This window comes from Eptatretus burgeri, chromosome 8, assembly GCF_056783735.1.
Source record: "Eptatretus burgeri isolate ZD-2024b chromosome 8, Ebu_testis_v1, whole genome shotgun sequence".
In the NCBI taxonomy this organism is placed as follows: Eukaryota; Metazoa; Chordata; class Myxini; order Myxiniformes; family Myxinidae; genus Eptatretus; species Eptatretus burgeri.
The window spans coordinates 14,592,453-14,619,273 of NC_140968.1; the positions used below are offsets into that span (position 1 = coordinate 14,592,453).

General features: G+C 44.4%; 2 protein-coding genes and 1 pseudogene across 3 annotated transcripts in view; 1 reads left to right on the plus strand and 2 right to left on the minus strand.

Annotated features, from left to right (window-relative positions):
* On the plus strand, positions 1–13,985 carry TSR3 (TSR3 ribosome maturation factor). 2 transcript variants are annotated; one of them, XM_085891005.1, is made up of 6 exons: positions 1–265; positions 7,872–8,082; positions 8,468–8,661; positions 8,980–9,147; positions 10,275–10,344; positions 13,773–13,985. In XM_085891005.1, exons 1-6 carry the CDS (start codon positions 148–150, stop codon positions 13,882–13,884), a joined length of 873 nt encoding a protein of 290 aa, XP_085747131.1. In that variant the 5' UTR covers positions 1–147; the 3' UTR covers positions 13,885–13,985. The 2 variants fall into 2 exon arrangements, with proteins under 2 accessions (XP_085747131.1, XP_085747130.1); XM_085891004.1 differs by lacking the exon at positions 10,275–10,344.
* Positions 13,951–26,821, minus strand: part of ALKBH5 (alkB homolog 5, RNA demethylase) — a 15,647-nt gene continuing 2,776 nt past the window's right edge. Inside the window, exons 3-6 of the mRNA XM_085891003.1 lie at positions 22,366–22,637; positions 21,025–21,105; positions 20,695–20,844; positions 13,951–15,266 (exon numbers count right to left, since the gene is read on the minus strand). Of these exons, the coding sequence (XP_085747129.1) occupies positions 15,134–15,266; positions 20,695–20,844; positions 21,025–21,105; positions 22,366–22,637 (636 nt within the window). The 3' untranslated portion in view covers positions 13,951–15,133. The remainder of the gene's footprint in view (positions 15,267–20,694; positions 20,845–21,024; positions 21,106–22,365; positions 22,638–26,821) is intronic.
* Positions 15,273–20,683, minus strand: LOC147021161 (SCAN domain-containing protein 3 pseudogene; annotated as a pseudogene).

Sequence of the window (26,821 nt, forward strand, 5' to 3'; positions counted from 1 at the left end):
CAAATAGCATGAATCTATATTTGACTGGTTTGCAAATCACCTTCTTTCTCTTCATTTTCTTCTTCTTCATATTCATCTTCTTATTATTATTCATATTCATCTTCTTATTCTTCATTCTCGGTCTCTTCTCTTCGTCAATGTTGAGTGATGCCGCGCACGAAGGGTGGTCGGCGGAAGTCAGGAGGGTGGAAGGACACCAGGCACCACCAAAAGCGACCAACGCTTGATAACTTTACCGCCGGGCTCCAGGAGAGCTTGCCCTCAGGTGAACACTTTTATTACAATGTAACAGTTTACCATCACGTGATACATAACTGGAGAAGAGTGCGCGTTGAGTGTATTTTAATTGCCTTCGGCTTCTATGCTCTCCTGGACGAGTTGAAAACCCATGGTTGTACTCGAGGTGTGCACGTGCAGCTTTTTAAGGAATCCAAGGAGTAAAATAAATAAATCGTTGTCGTGGGGGTGAGGGTGAGGATGGGGTGGGGTAAGGTGGGGGTGGTGGTGAGGGTGGGGTAAGGTGGAGGTGGGGGTGGTGGTGAGGGTGGGGTAAGGTGGGGGTGGTGGTGAGGGTGGGGTAAGGTGGAGGTGGGGGTGGTGGTGAGGGTGGGGTAAGGTGGGGGTGGTGGTGAGGGTGGGGTAAGGTGGGGGTGGTGGTGAGGGTGGGGTAAGGTGGGGGTGGTGGTGAGGGGGGTGGTGAGGGTGGTGGTGGGGGTGGTGGTGGTGAGGGTAGTGGTGAGGGTGGTGGTGGCGGGGGTGAGGGTGGTGGGGGTGGTGGTGAGGGTGGTGGTGGTGGTGGTGAGGGTGGTGGTGGTGGTGGTGAGGGTGGTGGTGAGGGTGGGGTAAGGTGGGGGTGGTGGTGAGGGTGGGGTAAGGTGGGGGTGGTGGTGAGGGTGGGGTAAGGTGGGGGTGGGGGTGGTGGTGAGGGTGGGGTAAGGTGGGGGTGGGGGTGGTGGTGAGGGTGGGGTAAGGTGGGGGTGGTGGTAAGGTGGGGGTGGGGGTGGTGGTGAGGGTGGGGTAAGGTGGGGGTGGGGGTGGTGGTGAGGGTGGGGTAAGGTGGGGGTGGTGGTAAGGTGGGGGTGGTGGTGAGGTTGGGGTGGGGTAAGGTGGGGGTGGTGGTGAGGGTGGGGTGGGGTAAGGTGGTGGTGGTGAGGGTGGGGTAAGGTGGGGGTGGTGGTGGGGGTGGGGTAAGGTGGGGGTGGTGGTGAGGGTGGGGTGAGGGTGGGGAGAGGGTGGGGTGAGGGTGGGGTGAGGGTGGGGAGAGGGTGGGGGCAGGGCCCCAATTCTCTCTCTGTAAATATGTATGGCACAGCACCGCTCCGGGTGGGATGGGGGGACTACAAGTCATTAAAATGTGAAAATTCTGGGGTAATTATCCCATCTATCCAGGGGGGGGGGGGAATGAGAATAGGAGGGTAACCACAGGCACAGATGTCATCAGCATGATGTATATATATATATATATATATATATATATATATATATATATATATATATATATATATATATATATATATATATATATATATATATATATATATATATCGGACAGCGGACATGGTTGCAGCATGAAGACATGAACGAACAGAGACGGCACATTCACCTTTGGTGAGACCGGCTCACAGACATCACGTAAGGTGTGCAATCGTCGATCTATACTTCAGCTACCTCCCATTCACACCAATATCTACGTATCCCTCCATTCCCAATGCTTCTCAGTACCCATCTCACTGAAATGTAAAACTTGTCTTTTACTTCCATTGCAAGTACGCTTCCAGGGAGACCATTCGATTGTATTAACTACTCTAAATGAAAAACGCATCCCACGGCGTCCTTCATAAACAGAAGGCGAGCTATCGCCGGCACCATGGCCAAATTATGCCTGTTGTTGACTTCATGCTTAAGGGTGGTGGGTTTGGGATCCTAGGGTCCTGAGCTCAAATCCTGCTTTACCATTGAATTAATACCAGGTGGGGTTGACTGTGCCTGTCATGCTGAGGTCGGCAAAATGAGTGCCAGCTTGCTGGTATCCTGTGTCGGAGTGGCGACGCGTCCAGGATTGTGTACAGTAGCCCAGGAGACTGCTTAAGCAGCACCAACGCTCTGCGCAGAGGATGGTCCCAATGGATGGATGGATGGATGGCCAAATTCCTGCTCTAACCTACAGGGGGCACTGCACCTGTGGCACAGTCGCACCCTCAGCAAATGCTACACGCAGCCATGTGTTGCACACGAAAGAAGAAGAAGTGAAAGATTCCTGACTATTGTCCTACCCCTCCTTTTCTTTACTCTCAGACTGTGACTCGTGGTCCTTTATCGTTTCATCATCATTTCGAAAATGCGAACCTTTAGTTTGCAACTCAACTTTTAGTCCCTTCACCACCAACACAACTCTTTTATTTACTTACTTGGATGTTTCGACTTGAAGCAGTCAGTGCTCACGTCCCTTCTGACTGAACTGGAACCTCTACAATACGGTGTGTATTTCAACGTCAGCCCAATGCATTGAGCGTTGACGTGAACCAAGTAATTGTTGATGAACAGACCACCACTTCTGGTAGGCTGTTCCGGTTATCGATACATCTAGTTGAGAAAGTTTTTTTTCCTAACTTTGGTTCTGCAGTGGAATTTCTTGATCTGGTTGGAGACTTACAATCCAAGAAAAATTTATAGGGCTCATTCTGTCAAAGCCATTCAGAAGCTTCAAAGTTTTAGCTTAGCTTGTCTTCTTTTCTACAAGTGCCAGAAACTTCAGGGCTCTCGATCTGTCTGGTCATTTTAAGTGACGTAGCTCGTTGTTGCACTTTTTCAAGCAGATCTTCACCTTTTTTTTCATTTTTGAACATTGCACACCAAACAGTTTTATCAACAGTGGGTCGGATGATATTCTTGTGCAATTGAACTCGAACTTTCTGTTCCAGAGCCGAGAAAGACCTTTTCAGGATTGAGAACTTGGAGTTTGCCTTCTTCACTATTTCTGCAACAAGAAGCTGAAAGTTTGACTGGTATTGAACAAGACTCCAAGGTCTTTGTCTTAAAAATTTTTTTATTTTTTTTTGCAAACCCTCCAATCGTGTACATATGACGTATCCATGTTTCTCGTTACTTCTTCGGTAATGTATCACTTTACCTTTGTCTTCGTCAAATGGACGTTGTAATATCTGGGACCAATGCTTGACTGCATCATCTCCTCACAACATGTTCACGTCTTCATGGTCGCTAACAATGCCGAATAGCTTTGTGTAGTTTGCAAACAGCTTCAGATATTAGTGGATGACATCTGGCAAATAATTGATGAAAAATATTGATAACCGGGCCCAGCACACTGACCCGCGGGGTCCCGCTCATCACAGATATGGTCTTTGACTGCTTTTCATTCTCTACCACCTTGTGTTGATGGCCTGTTAGGTACACCCTCATCTCAGCAGTTGGTCAGCAATTCCATACACCTGCCGTTTACGGACTAACCCTCGGTTGGGCATGCTGTCGAACGCTTTCCTGTAGTTGAGGTACAATCAATCAATTCTGTGACCATCCTATAGACCGATCGGGCTCGAGCCCAGAGTTTGAGCACCTCGAACAACTGGGTTGCAAAAGATCTTTCACTGCAGAAACCGTGTTGTTCATCTGGAAGTACACTGTTGCTTTCTAATTGGGCAACTACCGCATCTCTGATAATTTCCTCCATTACTTTTCATACCACTCATTCATTGCTCTCTTTTCCCTCCTGTGGAACCAACTTCTGCATTCTCTTCAATTTCATTCTTCCATCCAAGTCTTCAAGACAGCTGTTCATCACCATCTCAAAATTATCTCCAATTCAAAACCATGATCCTTCTACTCTTTTTTTTTTTTTTTTTTCTCTCCCCTCCCCTCTTCCACCTAACCACAATCCCTTCTCCTTCCAGGTTTCCAGTCCCCCTCCCACCCTGAGAGTTTCCTTCTGTATCCATATTGTCCACCCTATGCATCCTTTCCTGCCCCCCCCCCTCCCGCCATTCCTCCCCAAACCCATTATTCGTCAAATTCTCCCTCTCTCTTGGCCTTCAAACTCTGCTGTTGGTGCTTGCTCCCTCCCTCTGCTGTTCATTTTGTCCTGTTACGTCCTAATCCGTTCAGCGTACTAGCTCTTCCACGAGTCTTGACGATGTACATACAAAAAAAGAAAGAAAAAAAAAAAACAACAGATGTCATGCTCACTGGTCCTTAGTTTGATTAGGTTGCTCATTGCTCACTTTCTTGTAGATGCGAAGCATGTTAGCCTGCTTCCATCTTGCAAAAGTTTGGTGAGCATCACTCAACAAAGATTGCAGATCTCTCGGTGAGTTTATCGCAACTCGTGAATGCAGATTGTCCAGTGCTCGAGACTTGTTGACGTCTGGTGGTTCTCCATAACTTGTTTGACAAATTCTACCTCTTTTATACCAGAATTGAATGTATGTCCATCAGTCTGCTGTTGTTGGTCATGTCTGCTGACACAGCGCTGAATTGAGCACGCTCCTCTGAGCAAAAGCCAGGAAGGACATTCATCCTCGGTGGTGTTGGAGAGAAACTCGGACGTCACCCACTCAACCTCATGTAGTGAAAACTTCATCCACACTGAAGCTTGGACGACAGCATTTTTTTTTTCTTCGAAATGTATGACAGTCACTTTGTTTATTTACTTACCTTCAGATCTTTGATATGGATGTAGTTTGTAGAATGGAAGGGGCAGACAAAGATTGAGGTGGAAGGAGGGATGTGGAGATTGGAAAACACAAGGTGTGATTAATTGGGACCATGAAAGTAGTCGTTTCTTACAGATGGGAAAATTGATGTGCAAAGCAAATCCCTTGGGCCAACAACCCCCCTCCTTCTCCACATTTACCATAATTACTTTTTGCATTTAACAAAGGTATCAAAATTAATGGACTACCAAAACAACAGAGCAAAATGTGAACAAAATGGGTGCCTAAGAACACAGATGCACAGCAGTACGAGAAGAGAGGAGTTGCATTTTAAAGGGAATAAGGTCTCCGCAGATGTACTCGGAGGTGGAAAGCAGAGACCATTGGTGGGCAGTGGACGATATCTTGTCCGGAAGAGCACAAGACAAAAGACTTGGGAAGACAGTTCCACGTGTGAACGAAGAGAACAATAACCAGGAAGTTGGACATTGGCAGCACGTATGCTGTCATGGTTGTTGATCATGTTTGGAAAGGAGGTCCAGCTGTTGGTCCATGGGTCGTGCTTCTCGATGCTGGAGAAGAAGATCCAGGTCGTTCAACCGTGTCCAAGAATGGGAAGAAATGGTTACACCCACCATAGAAAGGGGACACTCACCAACACGCAACAACAGAATCGTCAACCATGTTTTTCATGCGCTCTTCTCTTCAATGCGCGATCACTCAACAAGAAGATTGGCGATCTTGAAGTAACGATACAATCACAATTTTGAGATGTTCACCTTGTAGCTGTTATGGAAATGTGGTTCTCTTCCAAGAAAGCTGCTGCGTACAGCTTGTGAGCTTTCTAGATACCATCAATTCCATCATGATGGTGACAATCGCGTCGGTGGGGATGTTGGACTATACTATTCAATGAACGATGACGTGCACGTGCGCGAAAACTTCAGTGACTGTATACCTGCTCACCTTGAGGTGTTTTGGGTCAAGCTGAAAGAATCTACCCGTGTACCACTGTCCAAGGACATGTAGTTTGCGTTATTTACTCACCCCCTCGATGCCAGCGTCAAGATGAACTTTGCCAGCGTCAGCCTGTTTGACGAGATTCATCGGGGTCTCGATAAGCCGGGTCATTTCGCCAACATATGTACAATTGACTTCACAAAGACTTTTGATTCGATCGATAATGTGAAGGCCATTCGAAAGTTGATTCAGTTTGATGTCTATCCAGCGATTATCCCTGTGTTCAGTAGCTTCCTTTCAAACCACACACGGACAATTTGATATCGTGGTGTATTGTCGTCCCCGCAGCAGCTTGCGTGCAGGGTCCCGCAGGGTACCAAGTTAGGCCCCATTATCTTTCTGGTTATGGTGAATGATGTCAGGTCAGGTATGGGAGCGTGTTGCTGCGTCCAGGTGAATGATGCTGCGCTGTCAACTGGAAATAGATGGAAGTACGCTGATGACATCAGCCGAGTGGAGGTTGTCCCAAAATCGCAGCAGAGTGACATGCAGTCACATGTTGATGCATTGTCCGAGTGGAGCCGTGTTAATTCCATGAGACCTAAACCTGAGAAATGCAAGGTGATGCAAATTAGTTTTCTCGCTCACGGCAACCTCTCGTCCTGCGATTACTCTCAATAACGAACCACTTGAGTTTGTGTCTTCTCTCCATCTACTTGGGATCACAATTCAATCGATTCTCAAGTTCAGAACATGATTTCACGCACTTCCCGATGTCTCCACATTTTGTATCAACTCAATCAAAATGGAGTCGCTACCACTTATTTGGTGTTTATTTACACTACGTACAACTACTCCCTTTTGGAATCCGGTGCCCCCGTATGGAGCCATAGCCTAACGATGAGGCAATTCACCGACATTGAGAGAGTTCAGCGAAGAGCTTTCCGTATGATCGCCTTTTCCGAGCGACATCACTACGTCGATCTACTCCGAGCTTGTACCGTCACCTCCCTTGCTGCGAGGAGAATCGACGTCGAGTATTCCTACTCTTGTGTGCATCTGTGAAATTCACAACAGAATAAAGTGCAATGTTATCGTTTTGCCAGAAGCCCTCATTGTCTACAATCTGCCCTGCACCGTCATACATAGCTATCATGTGCGGCCTGTGGCTGTTGCTCGTCGCATCATTTTCTGGGGGCATGGCTATGGCTGGGTCAGTGTCGTACACTTCACGTATTTTGTACAATTATTGAATGTTTTGAACTTTTTAATCTCTTTAAAATAATTGATATTTGTTGTTTCTGATATTTGTAAACCTTGTACACTTATAGATGAACAGAAAAGTTGAGGTACGCAGTCAGTCTGGACTTTGGAAGTTTAAACTGGAAGAATATGTTCATCGTGACCTGTGGAGACTTCTGAGGTGGCGGTAAAGTTTCGAGCTTCGCTTGGAGATGTATCGATTGTAAAGTCTCAGACCTCCAGATACTGACAACAGAAATTCATTGAGGGAATTGCAGGGGTGGGGGGGGGGGTTGAAAACCACTACCACCTATTGATTACTACAAGAAACAGCTATTTGCTGAATCTACCTTGTTGGGATGTCAAATGTATCTTGTGATCTTTCCCCTTCACGTGGCATGTCAGGACGTGAGCTCCCAAATATTATACGTCGATAGCCTAAATGGCTAAATATAGGCCGGACGATGTATGGAAAATCGTCGTCGGTGCACAGACCGTAACCCATCTTCCAAAAATCTAACGTTACCCAAAGCACGTCGGCCTGTGCACTTTTCCCTTGGCTTTGTTTCCAGGAACACCAGAATCTTTTCACTTCAATTTTGGCCTCTTTCCCTCTCAAAAAAAATTCTTTCCCTGAATGAGCTTTGTCAACTTCCAGGAGAGTAGCAATTCGGTCATTTCCTGCCACACACGTTTGTTGCAATTGCTATTGTGTTTTTCACTCTTCCAAATGAGAAAGCCGTTACCTACCTAACCGTTCCCCCTTCTCCCCTCGCACTCCAAATCATGGTGCCGCCCGAGTCTTATTGCCCTGGAAAAGTCGGTGAGGCACAAGGAATGAGGCACAAGCTCGAGACGAGTTGCAACCCACCATCAGTATGTACAGACTGTACACGTTTAGATTAGTGTCCGTTTGGGTGAATAAGCGAGCTTGTACAGTGCGACTTCAGCGGCTGTTGCCGTTCATAAACGTGAAGCATTTCTAAACATTTTCCTTTTCAGAGGGAGCATCTGCAGAAGAAGCACCTGCCGCCTCCTTGGTGAACATTCCTTTCCCACTAGCCCTGTGGGACCTGAAGCAGTGTGATCGCCGTCGCTGCACTGGACGCAAGCTTCTGTCAAAGGGGTTCGTGCGGAAGTTACAGCTGGGCCAACACTGGCCAGGGCTCGTGCTGACTCCCATTGCCACAAACTACGTGACTCCATGTGATCGGTAAGCAATGCAGGAACTGAGACGTGAGAAGGTATGCATATTGTAAAGCAAGTACAGCTAAGTTAGTGTTGTCTATGTTAAGTAGTGTGTTTTATTTAACAAGTTTAAATAAACCTGGTGTTGGCTTAACGGTTAAGGTGGCTGGCTTAAGATCTTATAATCTTGAGTTTGAGACCCTGTCGTGCTGTTAAATAACACCAGGTGGGTTGACTCGGCCTGTCATCCTTCCGAAGGCAGGAAAATGAGTACCAGCTTACTGGACACAGGGGGCACTGCATCAGCAGCACAGCCGTGCTCCCAGCAATTATGCAGCCAGCAGTCGCAGGCTGCTTTTGAAATGATTCACTGATTGACCATTTCTTTGTCAATATGCATCTCTCCTCAGTGAGCTTGTAAAGCAACGTGGTGTGGCCACAATCGACTGCTCTTGGGCACGTGTCGGAGAGTCCACGATTGGCCGTTTTCGTTCTGGCCATGCCCGGTTACTCCCATTGCTCTTGGCGGCTAACCCAGTGAACTACGGACGGCCTTGGCGGCTGTCGTGTGTCGAAGCTTATGCAGCTACACTGTGCATTACAGGTTGGTAGGTTGTTCGTTAAAGTTAGACCCTGTGCTGATGGACAAGATGCCGTTTGGCTTTTCCCCTTGCCGAGAGCATAAGTTGACAAAAGTGTAATGACAAATTATTGACAGACTCTTTGGATGTTTCTTTAAACAAACAAACCATTGCTTATCAAAAGGCTATAAACGACCTCATGCAGGACCCATCTGCATTCGATTTAGAGACACTAACTGTGATAAAAATGGCATGAGGGAAGAGGGTGGGGTGGGGTAGGACTGAATGATTTCCTAATGTACAATTCGGCTATCCTGCCTTGTTTCTACTTCTCTTTCCAGGATTTAAGAAAGGGGCATTTGAGCTACTGCAGAAGTTCAAGTGGGGCAAAGCCTTCCTCGAGCTGAACTACACTCTCCTTAAGGCTTATGCAAGTTGCGCAGATGAACAGGCTGTGATTGACATCCAGCAACGATGGTTGGAGGAGCGGCCACCTAGCCCTACCCATGGTGAGCGAGATTACACAGTCGGAGAAGCCTCACCCAATTGCCACAAATGAGAACTTTGCCAGAGCATTCAATACGAATTAACTAATTGGGGAAAGCACCATTCATTAATTTCCTGTGTTTGTTAGACAAGAAACACCCACTCCCTACAGCCTGGGGGTGATATTGGGGGAGGTGGGGAAAATATACGAGGTACGACAATAAAGTTCTAGGATTAAAGCGAGATAAATTTTCTTGTAAACCTACCTATTATGTTCAGTGGTCCCCTTCAAAGTAATCTCCCTGGGAGTCGGTACACGCTTGCCAATGTCTCTGCCATACTTCAAAGCACCTTTTGGAAGTTGTTGGCTGAAAGGCCATTTCACTCATTGGTCACAGCTCTCTGGATCTTCTATTGATGCAAAATGAGTTCCTTTCATTGGAGTTTCAGACGTCAGTCAGATCGGACCAACATTCTCACCCTTTCGACATTTTCGTCTGTTTTGGCAATCGTGCGTCATCATCCACGTCCATTCTCCTTTCTGCAAACCTCTTGGCCCACTCAGACACGTGATCTTGACATTGCGTCTTGCCCGTTGCATCACCAGCTTCAACTTGTCAAAAATGCCCATGCCATTTTCGTTTTATTTTCAAAAATTTGATGAGTATTCTCTGTTCCACAAAATTGTCGTTCATCTTCAGCACATAATTGCAACACTTATTTTAACAAAACCCATTGATATAACGGCTAACACATAGTCCTGATGGGGAGATCATGATGCATGTCCAATTACGAAACCCAAGCTGGTGCTGCCACATGTCGAGGAAAAAAAACCATCAGTCCTGGAACTTTATAGTCAGACCTCGTATTTTATGCCGTGGTTAATAATCCCCTGTGTATCCTGCAGTGGTTAGTACACCCACTTGATATGTGTACAGGCAAACAGTAAATAGTCCTCCCCCCTTGTGGGGGTGGGGGAGTGTGTCCACGACCGGACCCTGTGTCGCCCCAGCACGTTCCCTCCCCCCCACCCCCTCATGATTGTCAGACGCACACATACCCACAGAGAATTGCCTTCTTTTATACAGTAGGATGACAAACACCACTGAAGCAGATATGCAAATTTATTGACCATTTTGTTTGCTTACAGATCCCTTTGACCCAGAATCTCAGGAAGAGTTTGTAAGTCCCAACCAGCCATTTCACCATGTGCTCGACAGGTGATCTCTCGCACTCGTCTTTAAAGCCAGTATATGGCTGTAAGCCTATTGTACTTGCTGGGGTGATCATTATTCTGCCATACACTGCTGTGCAAAAGTCTTACACGTTCAGGGGTTACAATGTGTGGATGTCATGAGTATGAAAAATTTATTCAAAGTCTCCACAAGTTTTTTTTTTTTCTTACTCTTGTAACAACGTTGCCCATTATTAATACAGCTCAGTTTAGGTAAGAAGACATCAAGCTTGGGGTTTAGCAATCTTGAACTCACATTGATCATTATCTTCAAAAACTTGGATCACAAGAACTCAAAGTAAACGATACATGAGCAGCTAATTTGAAGTGTTGTACGTAACCCATCCCATTTCCCAATCAAATCAAATTAATGACTCATCGTGAGGTGTTCATAATCATTAACATCAGGTGTTCCTTTCTGAGTCTCAACACATCCATAAAACTTAAAGCTCACCTTTCATACTGCAGAATACAGATCTATCAGGATTGACTGTTCGTTTAAAAGAAAATGAATATTATTTCAGGAGAAGAGTTTCTGCTTGAAGAAGAAAAACATCTTTTTTTTGTTCTTAATGGATATAAATTATCATTACGTGCCATTACGAGGGTACCAATAGCCTCATAGCCAGTTCAGGCTGTGGTCCCCTATTTTTTTCAGATTATTATTATTATTATTATTATTTTTTTATGATGGTCCCAAGCCTTCCAGGCTGGAAAACCTATTGTTATTTTTCCATTTGGTTTTCGCAGGCTTATTCGATTAAAAAAAAAATTTTTTTGTCATAACTCGTCCACAACTTTTTGAAATGTCATGATATTGATTTATATATAGCGGTTGTGGCCCTATCTCTCAATGGTGAAGATTCACTTAAAATATTCGAGTAGTCGAATCCTGATCCAGGTTTTCACTAAAATTGAATCAGATCGATCATTCAAATACGCGTTTAGTCTTGCACGCAAACCTGACCGTAATTGTGCATGACGACCAAAGCGCGTTAAGAAAAATTAAATTAAAAAAAAAAAACCTTATAGCGCCACCTGTGGCGATCTGGCTATTCAAGGTAGCCTCAATTGACAGACCCAAAAATCTGTCAAACAAGTATGTACTTGGAAGATAATTTCTTTCAAGGAACAGAAAGAATACAAGCGTTGAATTGACAACACAACTGGCAGAAGGCTCAGATGTTGTTGTCCATCCATCAAGTCCGAAGGTCATTTTAAAAATCGGTTCAAGTAAGAAAACATTTGTGAAGATTTGGAACTAAAAGGGAAAGTGGAACAGACCAAAAAAGCCAACAATTGAGCATGGAGGAGGTTTAATTCCAGTTTGGGGGTGATATCTTTAATCCAAACTTCATCTTGCAGCAAGATAAAGATCCAAAACACTCAACTGGAATAATTAAAACTTGTTTGCAAAAGAAAGAGGCAGCTGGAGTCCTTCAATGCACGGAATGGCCCCTCAAAGTCCAGATCTCAATATAATTTAAGCTGTACGGGACTATTTTGAGAAACCGAGTAAGAGAGAATTTGGAAGGTCTTGGATGAAGCGTGGTACACTATTCCACAAGAGTTTATAACAAAGTTATTTGAAAGTGTCCTTTGAAGAATTTCAATAGTTTTAAAAGAGAAGGGTGGACATACTCACTATAACTTTATATCAATATATATTGTGTATAAAATTGGTTATTTGAAGATTATTTTCTTTTTCATAGAGGTGTATTTACATTGAACAAAATTTATTTTTGTTTTTTTTGCACATTAAACACAGACTTTTGCACAGCAGTATATTGTGACACGTTTTTCTGGGAGCCTGCAATGCCAAGTTAAACAAGGAGCTGATACTGTAGGTCCCCCACCTTTTGGGTGGTAGGAGGAATAGATCTGTGTAAAAGGAAAGCTAAATCTTGAATGGTTTTTGAAATAGCATGTGCACAAGCCAAGTTATCAATGGTTGCCATGGCAACAAAATTCAGCCAATCACAGCTGTGATCTAATCAGATTGAGATGTCTTTTTCTGTCTGTGTGTAACACCAGTCACGTTAAAACTACTGGGCCAATTGCCACCAAACTTGGCAGATGGCCCAAGTTCGAACTCTTGGTGAAGATGGCTACTTGGTTTCATCTCCAACCACGGGGTTTTGGGAGGGAAGGTCGACAAAAATTATCTATGTAAATGTGTATCATGTAGCACCACCCGGTGGTGGTGGCAGCAGAGGGTATTACAAGTCAGCTGCAGAGAACTTGCATTTTTGCACTGTATACGTCGCAAGAGAGTGGGAGCCCCAAAGTCAAACTCCACTAATCAGAGGAGGCAGAGGCGGGATGAGGGAGGGGAAGGGGCGGGATGAGGGACCCAGCATTCGCCAGGCACCCCTGCTAATGAGGAATAGATATCTGCAGTATGAAGGCTAAATGTTCAATGGTTTTTGAAATACCGTGAACACAAAAGTATATGGACGGATTAATTATATTTCGGTTGGTTGGTCGGATGGAGCTCATTTTAATGTCCTCCGTCTCTGACCTTGTCAGAGGAGCAAAGGACAACAAGAAAAGCAGCTTTTCGGTTTGTTCGGCAAGATATATATTCCCTTCGACTGTTCCTGAGGCCTTGCAGCTTTCATGCAAAATGATTTTATAACTTGCAAATATGACTTGTTGTTAGGAGGAATCCTTAGAGGAAGAGATCACTCCAGATTGTTTTTACCGACGCAGACCTTCGCTCTCATTTCATCACTGATCACCCAGCCATTGCATTCCCCTTGAAGACATTTTTTCCAAAAATGGATTCCACAACGGTGATGGAAAGGTATCAGCTCTTGGAGGCTAAAATGAGGATTGCCTTGGACAAACCACAGTACTATAAGCACCCGGTTTTGACTTCAGGCATGTTGTATTCCCATGTCCAAAAGTGCCTGAATCTTTCCTTGCCTTTTGCAGCACAAGCTCTGATGTTGCTGTCAAATAAGATTTTTGTTGGCCGCTTTGGTCAAGAGGCAAAGTCTTTTGTTCTCTTTTCTTAACCACTATATTTCCAGAGCATGTAGGCTTGGCAGGAGAATCTGAAATTGATCATACCTGAAAATGTGATTTGCTCAAAAGTTAGCCATCAGCGTATGTTTTCCCAAACCTTGAAGATGGATTTTAATGGTTTCATATGAATGTACAGCTTCCAAAAACGTCTAGCTCAAATAGATCGAGACGCAACAATTTGAAAGGGGGCAGTGGAAGGCCGGAGTCAACAATATTAAAGGTCGTATCGAAGGAATCACTTAACCGATGCTCACATTTGGAATGGAAGTTTAATCTACTTTCAGCATACACATCGGTAAGCAATTTGGAAGTTTTTGCATTGAAATGATGTCATAACCTTTTACCCGATTCTTTGTGCTCTTTCCCCCACCCCTCCCCCTCAAGTGACTCTTCAACCGAAGAAAACGACGAAGGCAGTGACAGCGTCGATGAGCCATCTAATCGGGAAGACAGCGATGGAGAAGCAAACGGAAACGAAGAAAAAGCAAAGGACTAAATCGAGGCGCAGATGTTGTTGCGAGTTGGACTGGAGTAAAACCTTCAGTTTCATGTCATTCCAAACTATACAAAAGCAATAAACTTTTATTTGGTTCAACATATTTCTATGCAAACCCTTTCTCTGCATTCTAAATGCAAAAAGCGCTATACAGGTATATTACAAATAAGCGACAGCATGTATTACCTTTTGTCACTGCAACGTGGTAGCAGCTTCGCCTCAAACCTTTTGCTGCTAACAAAACAGAAAGGTCGAGTATCTTCTTTAATCATACCTACACCTTTTGTACAGGAAAACATTGCATCAACTGCTACTCGTCACATCTACGGGAGAGCGACACGAAGGTCAATCGAAGGAAGCGCAACTCTCAACAAATAAAGTTTTGCACAAAAGAATACTGGGATCCCAAAAAGAATATTTACAAAATATCCTACAAGCAAAAGATGACGAGATAAAATATCTTTTTTTGTCAGTTATGGGAGGAAAAAAAAAAAAATCAGTTGCAAAACTTTGCAAAAGATATCTGCTGGGACGTAAGTACCTTCAGCTAATTGCAACATTGAAAGTTTTAGCGAAAAACTTTCCATTCTTCCAATGCAAAAACAACGACCGCAAAACAAATGTAACAAAAGAAAAACAGAACTCGCATTACATTGTTGTGGCTTTGGAGACTCTTTCCCCACCCCCAACCCTTCCTCTCCCCGAACCCCTCCCCTACAAACTGCCTATGCACGACAAAATGCAAAACAAACTTCGACAACCGATGTCACTTTTACATTCGTTGAAAGCGCAGGCAGGCAGAAAGACGGTTGCCTTCTACAAAAAGCGACGAGCCGTTTTCACTGGAAACCTTGAGCAGTATGTGCCCGTTGAATTGAACAGTGGGGCACCGTTTAGAAACACTAAAGGGAGCAAGGACGGACACACGGCTGATGGTTTTAACCTGTACACGGCAACTCACGCACGGGTGTTGCCATTAAGGACGCAAACGGATTACTCAGACACCCTGCCCTAAAATAACAAAAGCTGCTTTCAGGAGGCCAGGGATTGGAAACCACACATTCGGGATCACTACGCCAAATTCCTTGACCACGGACAAAGGTAAAGCTTTGTCCCGTCGGTACACCTGAACTCAGCACCAACCAATGTGACAATTAACCGAATAAGCCTGTGGGAGACGGTAGGGTATATTGAAATATATTTCCCTCCCTCAACAGCCTGCTGCTCCTTGCCTGACTATTCAAAGCCCTCAATGGCGTGGCCTCTTGGCGCGAGGTGGGGAAATGTCACTCCGGTGCTCCCTTGTGCCATCGGGGTACGGTGGAGTGCGAAGCACAAGAGCACGTCTGTCTGCTTCTTCATCCATGGCAAGCACCCGGCGTCTGGTGCAGACAAAATGGGCCAGAACACAAGTCAGGGTTCCTTTTTGAAATGGCAATTGCCAGTACAGTATATAGATAACAGACCAAAATTGTTTTAGGTTGCATGAATGAATGCCATCAATACCCAGGTTGCACCAAACAACTAATCTCTATTACTTCTTTAATGGCCCCAAGTATTCCCTCTTTATGGGGTTGGCTCAGGAAGGAATGTTTTTGGCTGAGGTCTTTCAAGAGCCAGGTGGCCAGGCCTGATATTCGACTGGAGGTGGTAGGAATATGCAGTTTGTTCAGCGTGCCGGCGATAGCTCACCGACACTTTGCAAAGAACCACCATGGGATCTTTAACACCTCCCAAGTAGCCCACTTTATCATCCATCCGAGGGACGAACACCAGCACGATAGTTTATAGCTGGGTGGGGATTCAAACAAACCCTGCTGAAACAACTCAGGGGAGTGTGCATACCTTTGTGTGCATGTCCTGCCATCCCTACCAAAGAACTAAAATAGGTGGGAAAATATAAACACTTGGAAATGTTGATCCACAAGAAGCAATCTATTGAAATAAATATGATATGGTTGAAGGAAAAATGACGAGGAGCGGATACTCTAGGTCAGTGCTTCTCCAGCGTTTTCAACTCGAGGCCCATCATACAGAATCGTAATGAGAAAAATGGCCATAAAACTTAATGCCAAAACAAATCATTATGCTTACCTTTAATGAGACACTTGAGCTTGCTTCTTGGAAATAAGATGGTCAAGTCGTGGTTTGATGGGGGACAGGCTCACACGCAAAGTGGCATTCAGAGTGTCTGTTTTTAGACTATTTCGTGCTTTTGATTTTGTCACACTTACAGTCGAGAAGCCCGATTCACAGAGATAGGTTGTGGTGAATGGTAAAAGAAATCTCATGGCACGCTTTGACAAAGAAGTGTATTCACTGCTTGCCAATATCCACAATGAAGGAAGGTCTACTTGTGCATGCTGAAGCTTCAGACTACTGTCTGCAGAAAGTTCCATCAGTTCATTTTCAAGTACAACGGACAAGGCCACATCTTCTGAAGCAGGATCCACTGAGAAAGGGTTCAAAATCCAAAGGTTTCCTTGCCTTGGGTCCTCTGGAAAGTAGTCTGCAAACTTTTGTGATAACTCGGTCAAATGCTGGATTATGCGCCCAGATATGTCTGTATGAGGAGTGGATTCCAAAGTTTCACTCAGAAGTGGAAACATCTCAAGTCGTCCATCCTTCACTTTTCTGTTCCAAAGAACAAGCTTTTTCTTGAAGCCTTCAATTTTGTCAGAAACCAAGAACACTGAACTGTTCCTACCTTGCATTGATATGTTGAGCTGATTTATAACTGGTCAAACACATCTGACAGGTAAGCCAGTTTTGGCACAAAAGTTATCATTACTGTAATGATCAGCAAGTGGTGAGTGTTTCTCTTCAAGGAACATGTGGGCTTCATGTCTCGGTTCAAAGAGGCGATTAAGCATACGTCCTCTTGAAAGCCACATCACCTCACTGTGGTACAGAAGCTGCAAGTGATCAGAATCAAGTCTTTCACACAGTGCAGCAAAACACCTTGAGTTGAGTGCACTCTTCTTGATGAAGTTCACAGTTTTAACAGCTACATTAACGACTTCATTCAGTTCTGGTGACATCTGCTTTGTTGGCAGATTTTCTCGACGTAAGAAGCAGTGGGTCTTCTTGGCATCTGGCGCCCTCTGTTGGATCTGTTTTAAAACACCACGATGGACTCCTGTCATTGGTGCAGCACCATCTGTGCACACACCTACGCAGCTCTTCCATTCAATACTCTTGTCAGTGAAGTATTTGTCAAGGCAGAGCATTGCATCATCTGCAGCTGTTTTTGTGGGAAGGTCTTTGCAAAACAGTAGATCCTCACGAACATCACTGTCCCCGCAGTCCCTCACGAAAATTAGTAATAAAGCATTATTGCTAATGTCAGTAGATTCATCCAACTGAATGGAAAAATACGGACTGGCCTTTATTTTTGTCCACCAGTTGGCATTCAATGTCATCACTCATTTCAACAATTCTTCTCATTACAGTATCATGAGAGAGTGATACGGACTGAAGTTTGGTTGCAGCTGCTTCTCCAAGAATTTGTCGACATATCAACAGCACTGGGTAAAATAAGCTCCTCCGTGATTATGAAAGCTTTCTTGCTACGAGCAGCACGAGCAGCAACCATGTAGCTGGCTTTCAATGCTGATTTTGACTGAGTTGTAAATGTTGTAATCACTTTCTGCTGTGCCTGAAGTCCAGCCTCTTTCCTCTCAAAATATTCCTTTTGCTTCAGGCCCGGTCACACCTTGACGTTTTAGCCAACGTATGCCGATTTTTGAATTTTTTTTCTAAAACGCTGGCACACGTTGAATACGTTATGGGTAAGTTTTGATAACATTGAGAGCACGCTGAAAAACACTGCCATACGTCGTTGTACGTTGGCTTTAAACGTTGTACTCTTTGGTTGTCCTCAAATTTTTTCATGCTTGAAATTTCACGACGTATGCCGGCGTATGACTCACACGTTCCGCTACGCTGGCCACAAGTTGTATGCACGGTCTGCGATCGTTGACAGACGTCAACACATGCTACTTGTAAGTTAATCATAAGTTGAGACACGCTGAGGTAATGTTTAGCGTGCCCGAAACTTATTTCTAACCTATGATTAACGTGTTGTTGGCACGTTACGCGATCGTTGCCCCACATCGACAGACGTTACTTTTAAGTTACTCATAGGCTGAAAGACGTCGGTATAATGGATCGTCCTTGCGTCAGCGTCCACGGCCACGGCCAGGACATTTATTTGCAGCATTCTTCAAACTTTTCTTGGGCATGACGAGGATGTTCACACTTCGATGTCTAGCTTGGCTATGATTCCAATTGTCCATCGGCAGCGTCTATTTAAAATAGTCGAGTTTGAGCGTTTTAACACGTTCAGAAGAAACGCTTCAAATTTCCAAACCCCAGCGTCAAAAAACAAAGGCGAGTGACAGCAATTTAAATCGTTCATTGTAAACAATGAAAATGGCTAAGTGGTACCGTTTAAAAGTCGTTGAGTGTAAAAAAAATCCAATTGTTGAGCGCAAGCGTTTACTTTCAATAGTGGAGATGCAGCCATTTAAATCGTTGAGTTTATCATTTAAATCGTTAAATCGTTAAACGCAAGGACGATCCATCATAACCCACACCCTCCCCCTCACACTCACCTACTACTGCCAACATGAACTAACTACCACTAATACTAATGCTAATACTAATACTAATACTGATACTGATACTGATACTAATACTGATACTGATACTGCTGACATGGACATCGACTCAAAAAGGACTCGAAAACACTGTTGGGTTCCCCTTTTATGAGCAGCATTTTTATATACCAATTCCCAAAACCGCTGGGAACGCGTCTTTATATGGCAGTTGTAAGCTAGAAACACGTTAATTTTTTTTTTTTTTTTTGTCGACCGGAAGACGTCATTGGAATACGTCTACATACGTCGATGTGTGTTGGGACTACGTAAAGAATTGGTTCAAAGCACGTCAAACATAAGTTAGAAATAAGTTTCACGTAAAAAAGACATTACCGCGACGTGTTTCGACTTATGAGTAGCTTATAAGTACCTTTGTGGACGTGTGTAAGCGTCCACATATCGTGTGTAAAACTTATCCCCATCGCATGCGGAACGTGTGTCATACGCCGAGTACGTCGTAAAATTTTGAACATGTTTAAAATTTCTTGACGTACTCTACTTACTACGACGTATGATAGTGTACTTTAGCGTTGTACTCACGTATACCAAACTTACTCATACCGTATTTGACGTGCCCCAACGTTTTAGACACATTTTTCTTAGGTCGGCATACGCTGGCAAGATCGCCAAGGTGTGACCGCGATGTTGACACTTCCATTTCTACGGCAGTTACGATTCGAATCGTTGTGCGTCAGCCTTTTAATAGGCTACGTCACGACATCGTCGGCGATGCGTGAAACGCGCTATGCTTAAGTTAGACTATCGTTGGGCATCGGTTGTGTAGGCCGACAACAGGTTCAGCATTCGTTGGTATAAGTTATCTATAACACAACGAAACGTTCTGTGTAGTTACCAATGCGTTATACATAAGACCAAGTCGCTATGAATACGTCCGAATCTTTAAAAAAAAAACGTCAAAAGTTCAACGTAAGCCAGCGTTTTAGATACATTTTAATACGTTGCCATCGCTGGCTAAAACGTCAAGGTGTGACCGGGCCTTTACCTGCACTATTCGGGTGTCTTGTGTTTAAGTGTCTCTGAAGCTTTGACGGTTTATGCACCTCGTTTGACAGGATTTCAACACATTCAACACACTGTACTTTTGGCTCAACATCACTGCCTGCCATCGTGAATCCATAGTTAATGTAATCCGGGTCATATTTCCTCACCACAACCTTTCGAGATTTTTTCCCGTAGCAGATTTGTCTTCTCCATCACACTTTCGTTTCAAAAAATCGATCCATTTTCGGTTCAATAAATTATCCGCGAAAGTTGAAAAGTTTACAAAAATTTCAAGGTCGTGAACGCATGAACTAAGTACAAGGCACGTACATGCATACACACACATCGCATATATGCGCACGTGCACAATACACATGTACACACGGATATAGTACGTTCACATCACAGTTACATGTAGATCGAACGCGCGTAAACCACCACTGCATAAACATGACGTACGTAAGCACAAAATGACTCAATCTATCTCTCTTGCGCACGCGCTCGCTAGACGGTTTCGGAAAGACAGAAGTACAAACAGACCTAGCTGAATTCCAGCTGTATCGTATAAGTCTTACACTGTAAGATCAGACCCTTTTTTTTATATACTTCTTTTTTTCTTTTTTGCCGACCTCGCGGCCCAACTGTGAGGGCTCCGCGGCCCACCGGTTGAGAAGCACGGCTCTCGGTCACCCGCCTTTCTGGTGGTTTGAGGCATAGATCTGTGTAATATGAAAGGTAAATCTTGAAGGTTTTTTTTTTTTTTTGGAAATATCGCATACACAAGCAGAGTTACCAAGATGGTTTCCATGGCAAGAGAATTTGGTCAATCACAGCCGTGATCTAATCGGGTTGAGATAATGTCATGAGAAATAGATATCTGGAATATGAAAGCTAAATGTCCAACGGTTTTTGAAATATCGCGAGCACAAAGAGTACATGAACGGATGACCGGTCGGTCGAACGGAGCTCATTTTAATGTCCCCTGTCTCTGACCTTGTCCGAGGGGCGGGGAGCAAACATCAACTCTAACTGGAGTCGGTTTCAATTCACGTCCACCTCACAATACTCAAATTAATTTCCACTTAAATCATCAGAAATGACCCCAAGACTGAAATAAAATCGCAGATAAAGCCTGTATGCTACGTACCTGTGGGCCTCGTAGGGAGAAGCTTTGCGGTGGCTGGATCGACGGACGGATGGATTTTCCCTCTTATCGGGGTTCCTCACCCGATTGTGGAGGTGATCTGGGAGCTCGGGCAAACACGATGGGTCCAAGCGCGGTGCATCAGTCCTGGTCCTGGCACAAACAGAGAAAAACATTCAAACATCCATTTCAGTTCGTCCACGGTTATAATTTATTTCTCCAAGGCAATGCCAAGGACGGTGTTTGCCGAGATACAGTTGCACCACTGGTTACACAATCTTGCTAACCCGGTTAAAACTCGTTCTCAAATGTCCTTTCCATATATCCTCTCACCTCCTCAAAATGATAACAGCCCTCCTCGACTTGATGTCTTGTGGGCGAATACAGTGCGTTATTTCATCTGCTGCGTAACCACTGCAAAGGCGGAATACGACTTTAACACGGCATCATCACGACCATCGCACGCGCACCCACATTATTCATAAAGTACAAAGGATAAATGGAGTTCAAATCGGGTTTAAAACTCATGACAAATAAAGAATGAGCAAATTATTACTTTCCAACAATGGATGACAAAGTCCATCCAAGGTGCAGGTGCAAGGCCTTATAAGAGAAAAGTGTGACGAGCCCTCATTCTGGTGTTAACCTCGCAAGCACGGAGGACGAGTGATGTTAACAGCAATATCACTCGTCCTCCGTAACATCACGGTTTCAAGTTGATCTGCGAGTTCTTACTTCCCATCTTCCTCGATAAAAATTACAGATTGGTTTTTCTTGCTTTGTTTGCGTCGTCGTCGGGTTGACATGTAATCAGATTAGTCGAGTATTATACAAACTACCAAAGAAATGCATATAATAATAATCATTTTGTATGATTTCGTGTGATAGCCTGCTGGTTGCATAATTGCTGGGAGCACGGCTGTGCCGCTGATGCAGTGCCCCCTGTTTCCATTAAGCTGCTACTCATTTTGCCGACGTCGGAAGGATGACAGGCTAAGTCAACCCACCTGGTGTTATTTAACAGCACGACAGGGTCTCAAACTCAAAACCCTAAGATCTTAAGGCAGCCACCTTAACTGTTAAGCCAACAACCAGGCTGGCGAATCAAAGGCAACCCCCGTAAAAGATCAATTGATCATAATTTCAGTTCTTTTGATCACGAGCAAGTGGCAACTGTGCTGTACAGCGAGATAAAATTGATAATTGACAAGATCAATGGCTCAGAGCAACCCATTTGGCATTTCTGAGTCGTTGCCACGTGATTATATATTATCACTGGTTCGAATCCCGCAGACACACTTTGCTCATTACCGACTTACCACCCGATGCATGTGCAAGCTCCTCTATCGGATTTGGAGATAATTAAAGCACACTCTGCACCAAAGCTCAATGTATACATCAAGAACCAGTTTACAAAAACTACCAACCTACATATTTAAAGGTGTCCACTGCACCTGCACCTCTTTTTTTCCACCAATTCCAGACTGAACAAGGGTATTTGCAACTACCCCCCCCCCCCCCACCACCACCACCACACTCTTTTCTATGCCCAGTATGTCAGCTATTCTTCCAGTTCAGAACAAATGGTCAAAGTTCAACTTTTAAGCCTCTATTGTTATGTAAGAGAGAGGGAGAGAGCGAGGAAAAAAAAAATGAGGTTCACTGAGATCACACCTAATGACAGTAACACAGCCTTGAGCAATTGGCAGGGACAGCACGGGCTTGGATACTCGGATGGGTCGAAAGGAGAACTTGCAACCAAACGAGAGTGCGGAGTCACTGAAGAAGGAGACAGACACAATGGGCCGTTCAAAGATGTGAATGGGATCCACGTGCGAAACGATGCAGCCGCCTGGCAGGTAGTCGTTAATGACGGCACTGTTCACAAAGCCCTTGGCCAAGATCCTTCGCTCCTCAAGCCGTCGAATCACCAGCTCGTAGATCCACTGCCAAGAAAAGTCATGCCGTGATCGAGAGCTCGTCCAACTACACAACTATTACAACCACCAGTAAAATACTCTGTTTAAAACCCCTCCTTTGCCTATTATGTGTTGAGAAGAACATCACCAAATGCAGTAAAAACATTCATTTATTTATTTAATCTATTTCAATCCCCTCCCCAACTTGAATATCAACTTAAAACAAATGTTTTTTTTTTAAATTAAAGCCAAAATTAGTGATCAAATGGGTATTGGATTGGGATTCTGTTCCGCATTCACCCTGCTGGTTGCGTCATTTACTGAGAAGTGGATGAGACACCCGGCTCAATGTTCTTACTGGGGATGGCAAATTGTGATATTGATCGATGATCTACATGAGCGATGCGCTCTCGATGGTAGCGAGAGAGTTTTGGGTCAGAAGGGACTCAACGCTGATACAGGCTCCCAACGACCGTGAAGATGAGTTCCATCTCAAGCTATCATCTTCACACAAACATTATGTACATGATGATTGTTACAAAAAAAAAAAAAGAAGACACCTTACCACGAAACATTGCACAAGCTCTTAATACTGACATTTCCAACGAAGGAAGGGACTCTCCCGTATCTACATTGAGATCTCTCACTTGTATAACTATCGAACACATTGACTTCGGTGCTGCTCAGCGTCACCCAGAACGCTGCTCTCAGATCAATAGTATTGAGATTATTAGCAAGGATTAAAAAGAAAACAAAACAAGTACTATCCAAGAAAGCCTACTAAATATATGTGAGAAGAGAACTCTCACTCTGGCAGTAAATGTCAAAGCAAGGATAATGTTTGCGAAAGATGTTCGTGCTGTTGAGGCCAAATATCATCAAGTGTGCATGCAGGCATTTACGTATGGTAGAAACATTTAATAGTTTACAGATGATGCAAGAAGAAATGCTCGAAACCTCAACACAGTCAATGATGAGGCATTCGGTTGTCTCTGTGCTTGGTTAATCAAGCCAGAACAACAAAATTGCCAATTCACGCTATATGATCGATGCGCTCAACCGACACCTCATTTGCCTAATGATGTTCCAGCATGCAGCAATAACCACTTAAAACGCCACCTCTTGTGTAACACTTTGGAAAAGAGGCGACAACAACACAGGTCGAAGGCTGAACAAATGGGGTTACGCTGACTGACAGAGCTATCTACTTGACGTGACTCCTACGCAGTCAGCCAGTGATGCAACTGATGATGAGGAAAACATCAGGCCGGCAAAATTGCTTCGGTCCAAAAGAATGCAAAATCTGCAGACAATAGATCAGCCAACAGATGTGTACGCAGCACCTTCAGAACTACCGATTGATACAAGATGCTCTTGGCGGAGCAAACGACACTTAACGTACATCAAGTAGCTGTGCCAAGAAAGGCGTTGCTTGTAGTATCCATTGCAAGTGTGGTTCACAATGTGAAAATAGCTCACACACAGTTGATATTGCTGCGGTTCTGTAAAGCCGCATGCCTCCAAGGCAATGGCACACAACATACAGTGATCCCAAGGCAGTTATTTATTTCAACAGTATGTGTATTAGTTCGTCCTTTACATATATCGAGTGGGTGAATGGGACTCTTTCAGTTCGACTTCTTTAACCTTCTCTTTCAGTAAAACCTCTTTAATCTTCAACCCTTGCACTCCTTCCACCCCGCCTTTCTCTCACAAGAAACACGCAAGCAAGTCAGTAAAGACTATTAGTAACCGAGCAAGTGCACCGTGCGTGCCTCATTTTCCTTTGAAAAACTGCGCGCCAATTCTCGACTGCCATTTCACCTCAGACGTTCATTCTGCTCACCAAACCATACCACGCTCACCACAACCTTTTCATACAACCACTAAAAATCCCCGCAACCCACAGTGACATTTTCCATTACAAACGTGACCATTATTCACAACTTCGTTCCAAGGAACTTCAACCTCTTCCCCACAACGCCACGTTGCTATCCGACCTCACTACAAACGCCACAACAGGTTCCCACTGCTCTACAACTGCCACAACTGCCACATGGTCATGGAACACTCACCACAGCCTCGAGGGACGCAAAGGAGACAAAGGTTGGGTTGTGTGTGTGTGCGTGCGTGCGATGGCGCCTGTCGTAGCATAATTTAAGACTGTATAAGAATATTCGGGATAACTCTGCACCGTGTATTCTTTTGTAAATATTGCATGCCTTTTGCCACACCCCACAAATGCCTTACTTTCCCTGCTGTACATTTGCAATAAATCCCATACTGTGCCACATAACTTTCCTTGCTCCTTGTTTAAATAAATGTGCTTGTTAGAAATGTTCCCAGCTCGTTTTTGTCTTTTCCTCCATTGGTCTAGCATGGCCCACACCTTAGTTTAGCCGGGAAGTTAATCCCCAGAAATCTGTTAAATAGCCGGTACGGAGTTGGCAGCTCCGCTCGGCTGCACCTGATCTGGTAAGTAACCAAAATAACACAAGTACATACCAAGGGCGCGATTCCCCGATAAGGAGGTCACGTGACCTTAGGTAAGCAGTTGTCAGACGGAGGACCCCAAGTCACGTGGTGAAGTTATTGGCGTTTGTAGTCGATTAGTGACCCGCCGCGACACAAAGGTATTCGTGTGCGACGATCTGTGATTCCCGGTGAGTCCGGAGAAGACCCTGAGGCAGCCCCTCTCTCAAGATTCCCCCACAACAATATCATCGGAATGGATGAAGCGTAACATTTTAAGATGTTTAATGAATATGAACAACTTGACAGTATTAAAACCACAGGGCACATGCACAGGCCTATAGTGGACACTAATCATGCCTAGAGACATGATACATTCTTTTGAGGGGTTATGCGAAGTTCATTTAGGGGTGTGACGTATTCTTGCATAAAATTGGATGTAAACTTTTTCAGTGTGACTGTGTTTCATCTGTCAATGTTGTACCGGTTAATGTTATATTAAAGCATTATTGTGGGCCTGGAGTTTGAAAAGTAGCCAAGACCTGGTGGTCTTGGGGTGTGAGGGTGTGGAGGGACATGGAAATTCTCTGTGTAAATGTGTATCGTGTAGTGACGCCTCCAGGTGAGGGAGGGTATTACAAGTCTCCACCATTTCCAGTACACTATTCCTGTTCCCACATTTTCCAGTGCAGTGTTTTGAATTACTAGTACGTGGCCGTACGTGCGTGGCCGTACGTGCAAATAAATAAATAAAAACTCAAACCGCGCACCAGAAAAAAACAACCACACAGGCCATTGCTTCGCTCTCGCGTGGCCGTACGTGCGTGGTCGTACGTGCAAACCAAAAAACATAAAACACTTTCAAACCGCGTGCCAGAAACAACAACCACACAAGCTGTTCCTTTGCTCTCGCATGGCCGTACGTGCAAAAAACAAAAAAAAAAACTTTCAAACAACTACACAGGCCGTTCCTTCGCTCTCGTAAACGACGACTGGATTGGGGCATTGTGTTTATCTATAAATGTGCATAAGAAACCGAGAAATTATTAGAATACAGTAAGTTATCACTATCCGGAAGTCCGTACGTTGTAATCCGTAATGGGGAACGCCTACGCAGCAACGTGTCCTGTTATTTGTTTGGTAAATAAATGGCCATAACTTGGGAAGCACTTGTCCGATTAATATCAAATCTTGAAAAGGCACATCCTCAGGTCCCCAGCAATATACCTGGCAAGTTTCAATTAGATCGGACCAGTGGTTGTCGAGAAACAGCGGTGTCATATACACACACACACACACACACACACACACACACACACACACACACACACACACACACACACACACACACACACACACACACACACACACACACACAAGCACACACACAAGCAGTAGGTATGTTTTTGCTTCATGCACGTAACTCAGGTTTTTTTTAGGGGTTTTTGTTTTTTTTCCTCCAGAGCTGTCAGTTGCATACACCGCCCAAATAAAGGTATGCGTCAGAAGAACGTGTTGCATGCTTGGATCAAGATCACCCGTGGGAGTGGGGGGTACTCTGCTAGCATATTATAATTCAGGGTGTGCATGTCTAGAAGGTGAAACATTAATGACATAGACATTTGACTGAAACTTACACCATTAGGAGAAATTCACAAATATCTCAAGATTTGTATGCCATGTACTTGTTTTGTTGCAAAATTCAGTCCAACTTGTTTTTAAGTACAACTTTCTAAATC

Bases quoted from the DNA above. Each gene is read 5' to 3' on its own strand.
- TSR3 (XM_085891004.1), top strand. From the start codon at position 148: ATGCCGCGCACGAAGGGTGGTCGGCGGAAGTCAGGAGGGTGGAAGGAC. The intron at 266-7,871 runs GTGAACACTTTT...TTTCCTTTTCAG, and splicing joins CCAGGAGAGCTTGCCCTCAG to AGGGAGCATCTGCAGAAGAA. The intron at 8,662-8,979 runs GTTGGTAGGTTG...TTCTCTTTCCAG, and splicing joins AGCTACACTGTGCATTACAG to GATTTAAGAAAGGGGCATTT.